Source organism: Silurus meridionalis, chromosome 13 (assembly GCF_014805685.1).
Source record: "Silurus meridionalis isolate SWU-2019-XX chromosome 13, ASM1480568v1, whole genome shotgun sequence".
Taxonomy (NCBI): domain Eukaryota; kingdom Metazoa; phylum Chordata; class Actinopteri; order Siluriformes; family Siluridae; genus Silurus; species Silurus meridionalis.
Genome location: NC_060896.1, coordinates 1247487 through 1254695, shown reverse-complemented (window position 1 = coordinate 1254695; position 7209 = coordinate 1247487). Strand labels below are relative to the sequence as shown.

At 41.9% G+C, this 7209-nt stretch overlaps 1 protein-coding gene across 1 annotated transcript in view; it reads right to left on the bottom strand.

Annotated features, from left to right (window-relative positions):
* Positions 1-1901: 1901 nt before the first annotated feature.
* The window catches only part of LOC124395624, a 91860-nt gene continuing 86552 nt past the window's right edge, over positions 1902-7209 (bottom strand). Inside the window, 6 exon segments of the mRNA XM_046864304.1 lie at positions 1902-2640; positions 3062-3223; positions 3401-3571; positions 5640-5816; positions 6069-6242; positions 6511-6681. Of these exon segments, the coding sequence (XP_046720260.1) occupies positions 2370-2640; positions 3062-3223; positions 3401-3571; positions 5640-5816; positions 6069-6242; positions 6511-6681 (1126 nt within the window). The 3' untranslated portion in view covers positions 1902-2369.

Below are 7209 nucleotides of genomic sequence, written 5' to 3'. Positions count from 1 at the left end.
AAGCCGCTGGACCAGTCAACATCTCTGTATGCGTACTCGGCATGTGCTGAGCAGCTCGCTGGGGTCTTTACTGACATCTTCAACCTGTCTCTTGCCCAAGCAGCTGTTCCCACTTGCTTTAAATGCACCTCCATTGTGCCAGTGCCAAAACACTCCAACCCAACGTGCCTAAACGACTACCGCCCTGTAGCACTGACACCCATTGTCATGAAGTGCTTTGAGCGGCTGGTCCTGGCACACCTGAAGGACTCTCTGCCAACCACATTTGACTCCCACCAGTTTGCCTACTGCAGCAATAGGAGCACAGAAGATGCAGTTTCCATGGCACTGCACTCTGTGCTCACACACTTGGACAATAAGAACACTTATGCACGTATGCTGTTTGTTGACTTCAGCTCAGCATTCAATACCATCATTCCATCCAAGTTAATAGCCAAACTTCTAGATCTGGGCATTAACACCTCCACCTGCAACTGGGTCATGGACTTTCTGACCAACAGACCCCAGCATGTTCGATCTGGCTCCATCTGCCCCAATACCATTACACTCAACACTGGTGTACCACAGGGCTGTGTGCTTCCTCTTTCCTTCCTCTACTCCCTCTTCACCTCCGACTGCAGGCCTGTGAATGGATCTAACTCCATCATCAAGTTTGCAGATGACACTACCGTGATCGGTCTCATCACCAACAATGATGAGACTGCCTACAGGGAGGAGATCCAGCACCTAGCCACATGGTGCAATATCAATAACCTGCTCCTTAACACCTCCAAGACAAAGGAGCTTATTGTGGACTTCAGGAAGTAGACAAGAGGCACACATGACACCACCCACATCAATGGGATGGCTGTTGAGCGCATCTCCAGTTTCAAGTTCCTGGGGATCCACATCTCGGTGGACCTGTCCGGGGCTACCAACACCTCCAGCCTAGTCAAGAAGGCTCACCAGCGCCTCTTTTTCCTGACATCCAGAAGAAACACTGTCTGCGTCGAGCTCGCAGCATTCTTAAGGACTCCTCTCATCCCGCCCATAGACTGTTCTCTCTTCTGCCCTCCGGCAGGCGTTTCAGGTGCCTCCGGACCAGGACCAGCAGACTAAAGAACAGTTTTTTTTCTAGAGCTGTCTCTTAACTGAACTCTGACACTCACTGATACACTACCACATTTCCCCCACACCTCACACTTCATTATTTCGCTAATGGACTGTCTGAACAAAAACTTATGCTCACCAAGACACTGATCATTTCTCACCTCACACTTTGTTGTTGCACGGACTGTTTACACAAAACTTTGCTCATTTGCACACTGCTCTTTTTTGTATTGCACCATTAACTATATATATATATATATATATATATATATATATATCTCCGTTCTCTGTTCATAGTTATAGCAATATAATATGTTCACCGTTTACATCCTTCTGCAAATCTCTGTGTATAGTAATAGGCATCTGTATATTATTGTTCAGAGTACATATATATTCATCTGTATACTACAATTATAGTACATTTACATCTGTAAATTACTGTTTATAGTCCTATATTACCATTCTATTTAACTATGTAAATCATGTAAACACTGTAAATCCTGCACTTGCTGTTATTGCACTCTGGTTAGACCCAAACTGCATTTCGTTGCCTTGTACTTGTACATGTGTAATGACAAAGCTGAATCTAATCTAATCTAATCTAATCTAATCTATAACTGAACAGTGCACCTCAACAAAGCTGCTCTGAGACACTGAGATGTCCACTGTTAAAGTGGTCTAGAAAAAGAAAGAAATGATTGATTATTAGAGTGATTGCCATCTGATGATAAAAACTAATGCACCAGTCTGTTATTTATAGTAAAGAACATCACTGTCAGTATTTTCTGCTCTGAACTTACCAAATACAAAAATGTTAAAAAGAAGTTTATTTACACATAATTATGCATGTCTTAGAAATGAGCCTTTCAGTTTGAGATTGTGAAAAAGAGAAGTAGGTTAAAGGCTATTTGTTCGATTCCACATTGTCAGTATGTCATTTAATTATGCAGTGAAAAAGAAGAACAGACACACGTTCACTTTGTTCCTCTCTGAAAGGTGAAAAGGCCAGAAACCAGATCATGACTGAAAGCGAACACCTGCTTTGTGAAGTATTTTACGGTTTAATACTGTGTTTACCACTTGGCCAGTGGATTTACTAAAACAGGAGTCAGTCAGAATGATTTTATGAGGGACATCTGCTGGGTTCTGCTGAGGATTTCTCTGCTTCTTATCTAAAACATTTTGTTTAGTGGTTTGAAGTTGCGTTTGCTTGTGTAGATGTGTTTTTTTTGTTCCCTCTTAATTGACTGGTAGTCACTTGAATACTACTGTTTCTGATTTCATAGAGAAGTCTCTACAGTCTGAGGATCTGGAATATAGACATCAATGTCTGTTCCTTTACTGTCCTGGTCCTGCTGGCTGTCATCATCATCCTCATCCTCACTGCTGTCTGCATTACTGTCCACATCACTTCCTCCTGGTTCAGTGTTCTGCATTTCCCCCTCTCTTTCTTCACCCTGTGCTGTAGAGGACTTTGGGTCTGATGTTGCCGTTTCTTGCTTTTTACCAGGTCGAGGCAGTTTTGATTTCATCCATGATAATTTATCAGTTCTGTCAGAATAAAACAGAAAAAATCACTTGAATAACTTCTTTTATCCACGAGCGACATCTGTTTTCACTGATAAGATTTACAATAATAAATGAGATCATGTAAATTGTATAAAAGATTCTATAATAGAATATAAAATACATCATATTTAGTTGAACTACTTATTTGCTATAATAAAAGAGGAATGAATGAAATGAAGAGTTCACAGCGTGCTGGACGGACGGAAGCAGTAACTGATAGATAAATAATGAACAGTAACTGATCAGGGAATGAAAATAAAAGTACTAAAGTTAAAAGCATGTAGAGAAACGAGTGAAAATGTTCTATTATCAGGAAGATTGTTTCATGTTGTTTGTCCTCTGCATCTACACTGATCTACATAATGTTTTACAGACTCCTCTATTATTCATTACATTGACTTACATCAGGCTGCCTCCTGAACGCTCCAGGATCTCAGAGAGCTGCTTTTTCACTGCATCGTTTACTTTAGTGTTTCTCAGATCCAGTTCCTTCAGATGTGAATGAAGTTTCAGAGCCTCAGTCAGAGCAGAACAGCTTCCATCAGAGATCCTGCACTGCTTTAACCTGCAGAGAGAAGATCATGATGTAGGAGTGTAGATTAAGAAGAAGATTCATGAACTGAGTTAACAGAACACACACAGCTGTTCAGTTTATGCTGTTTTGTTGGTAAACATCAGGAAAGCCGTGAATCTCCATAATAAAGCAGTGTTTAGTGCTCAGATTCATCACTGAGTTTCTCACCGCAGTTTCTCCAGTTTACACTCGTGTTTCTTCAGTAGATCACAGAGTTTCTTCACTCCTGAGTCTCCCAGTTTACACCACCTCAGATTTAGAGTTCTGATGTGTGATGGATTTGTACAGAGAGCTGAAGCCACATCAGCACAGGATTCATCAGATAAGATTTTACATGTTCTGGAGAAAGAAGGAATAAAAATAATGAGGAAAATAGCAGCTTTGTCCAATTATTACTGAGACTGAAAAAGCAGAGACTTTACTGAAAAAAATGTCTTTACTCGTTGTTAAAGGGTTAAAGCTGAAAGGCGACACTTCAATTACATTTTAATTGATTCATTCTAAACTCACTGCTTTAATGTACCGATACAAAATTATGAAAATTGTCACTGTACAAATACTCATTGACATATGACTCCATGTGAGTGTGTGTGCCAGTTGCCATGAACACTTTTACACTCGAGTGTCCATCAGTGAACAGTTAATAACCTCAACAAGTGCAATAAATAGACATTTGGTGTCACCCAGATGAGCACTGGTTCCTGTCTCGTTCCTCTTAAGGTTTCCTCCTCATACCATCTTAGACTTTAATGGTCAAGTAGGTGAAGGGAACAGAGGTGATGAGGAGGTGATGGGTAGGTATGGCTTTAAGGAGAGGAATGTGGAAGGGCAGATGGTGGTGGATTTTGCTAAAAGGATGGAAATAGCAGTGGTGAACACGTATTTTAAAAAGAAAGGATGGATGGTGAGAGGATGCCTGAGGATTGGAGAACGAGTGTGCTGGTACCAATCTTTAAGTATAAGGGAGATGTGCAGCCTGCAGTAACTACAGGGGAATAAAGTTGATCAGTCACAACATGAAGTTATGGGAAAGAGTAGTGGAAGCCAGGCTGAGAGAAGAGGTGATCATGTATAGTTTCATGCTGAGGAAGAGCACCACAGACACCTTAATGCTTTGAGGATGTTGATGGAGAAGTATAGAGAAGGTCAGAAGGAGCTGCATTGTGTATTTGTGGATTTAGAGAAAGCGTACGACAGGGTGGAGAGAGGAGTTGTGGTATTGTATGAGGAAGTCTGGTGTGTCAGAGAAGTATGTGAGGGTGGTGCAGGACATGTATGAGGACAGTGTGACAGCAGTGAAGTGTGCAGTAGGAACGACAGACTGGTTCAAATTGGAGGTTGGACTGAATCAAGGATCAGCTCCGAGCCCTTTCCTGTTTGCAGTGGTGATGGACAGGTTGGCGGACGAGGTCAGACAGGAGTCTCCGTGCACTATGATGTTTGTGGATGATATTGTGATTTGTGGTGAGAGTAGGGAGCAGGTGGAGAAGAGCCTGGAGAGGTGGAGATATGCGCTGGAGAGAAGGGGAATGAAAGTCAGTAGGAGTAAGACAGAGTACATGTGTGTGAATGAGAGGGAGGACAGTGGAGGGGTGTGGTTGCAGGAAGAAGAGGTGGAGAAGGTGGAGGAGTTCAGGTACCTGGAGTCAACAGTGCAGAGTAATGGAGAGTGTGTTAGAGAAGTGAAAAGAGTGCAGGCAGGGTGGAGTGGGTGGAGAAGAGTGATAGCAGGAGTGATTTGTGATAGAAGAGTATCTGTGAGAGTGAAAGGGAAAGTTTATAGGACTGTGGTGAGACCTGAGATGTTGTATGGATTAGAGACAGTGGCATTGAGTAGAAGACAGGAGGTGGAGCTGGAGGTAGCAGAGCTGAAGATGTTGAGATGTTCGTTGGGAGTGACGACGATTAGAAATGAGTTTATTAGAGGGACAGGGCATGTAGGTCGAGGCTCAAGGTGAGGGAGGTGAGATTGAGATGGTTCGGACATGTGCAGAGGAGGGACATCAGTAGGAGAATGCTGAGGATGGAGACACCAGAAAGGAGGAAAAGAGGAAGAACAAGGAGGAGGTTTATGGATGTGGTGAGGGAAGACATGCAGGTGGTTGGTTTGAAAGAGGCAGATGTAGAGGACAGGGGGGTATGGAGACGGATGATCCGGTGTGGAGACTCCTAATGGGAGCAGCCGAAAGAAGAAGACCATCTCAGAGAGTTTTTCCCCTTACTGCCATAAACAATGGCTCACTTATTAGGGAAAAACTTATAGGAAGTGATTTTGTAATCTAGTAATCTGCAAAGCTGCGTTGTGACAGTGTCCATTGTTAAGAGTACTGTACAAAACACTGAATTAAGTTATTCTTACAATCAACTGAATTATTAATTTTTCAGTTCTAAAGACTTTATTACTTACTGTAGTTTCTGTAGTTTACATTCAGGATTCTTCAGGAAATCACACAGATTTCTCAGTCCAGATTCTCCTGGTTTATTCCTGTTTAGATTCAGTTCTCTCAGGTGTGAAGGATTTAAATCCAGAGCAGAAAACAAACCTACACAATCATCCTCTTTAATACTGCCTTCTTTATACAACCTGGAGAGAGAGAGAGAGAGAGAGAGAGAGAGAGAGAGAGAGAGAGAGAGAGAGAGTGCGTGTGTGTGTGTGAGAGAGAGAGGAGGGGGGGTAAAAGAGAGGAGGGTTTGAGTGGAAACACTGATCTGGTTTGAGTCTAAAACGAGGTGTTTATTAAATAAAGTGAACAGAAAGTGGAAATGTGAAATGTTACACTAATTGCTCTTACAGCAGCATGAAAATAGAGATCTGTATGTGTGTGTTGTTTCTTACGTAAGTTTCTGCAGTCTGTAATGTGGATCCTGCAGCAGAGCTGAGAGATTCTTCACGTTGACGTCTCCAGGTGTTTTCCTGCTCAGATCCAGTTCCCTGTGCAGTAGGGGGTTTTCACCTACAATCTTACTAAGAGATCTGAGGGCTTCTGCTGCATCAGCACTTTTCAACAATCTGTAGAGAAAAATAATGCTGCATGTTAAAACTGTGTAATGAGAACAATAACCAATCAATAGCTACAAAATCTAGGAGTGTTTTTACTGTGTATCTTCATCTGACTGGATCTGTTCCAGAATCACTGCACACTCGTCCTCATTTATTCATCAAAGTTAAATATCTGCTTCTACTCGTACTGACTACAGAATCTTTGATCAGAAAATTTATTTCCTCTTCAATATTTATTTATATTTCATCTCATTATTTTTCTTTCTAGAAGAATCACCTCAGTGTCTCCAGTTGGTGATTCTTCTGTATCTCTATGAGCTTCTTCACTCCTGATTCTCCAGGGTCGTTCCCTCTGAGATCCAGCTCTTTCAGGTGTGATGAGGGGTTTGATCTCAGAGCTTCAGCCAGAGCAGTGTATCCTTCCTCTGTTATACTGCAGTCTGAAAGTCTGGACAAAATCATTGGTGTAATGTTTAATGCTAAAAGCTACAAGATGTTTGATTGAAATGAAACTGAACTATTTGGATTATTGTGATGAGTGGAGATGTTCCAGGCTTGGAAACAGACACTATAAAGTCAGTAGTGAGAAATGGAGTACAAAAGGAAATGTAGTATTTTCTGGATTAGAACTGACATGTGGCCTAAATTGGAACTATTTCAATAAGAAATAATGTGTTATCTATGAAACAGCTCTTCAGCACCTCTACTGGTGAAGTCGAGTATTTCTCCTGTTACTCTTTACATTTACATTTACATTTGCTGCATTTGGCAGACGCCCTTATCCAGAGCGACTTACAACTGAGCAGGGGAGGGTTTTAGGGCTTTTTGCTCAAGGGCCCAGCAGTGGCAGCTTGGTGGTGGTGGGATTTGAACCTGTGATCTTCTGATCCAAAGCCCAATGCCTTAACCACTGAGCTACCACCACTCTGCTACATTTGATTGTTTCCTAAACTGAAGCCTGTGCTGGTGTTCTGTT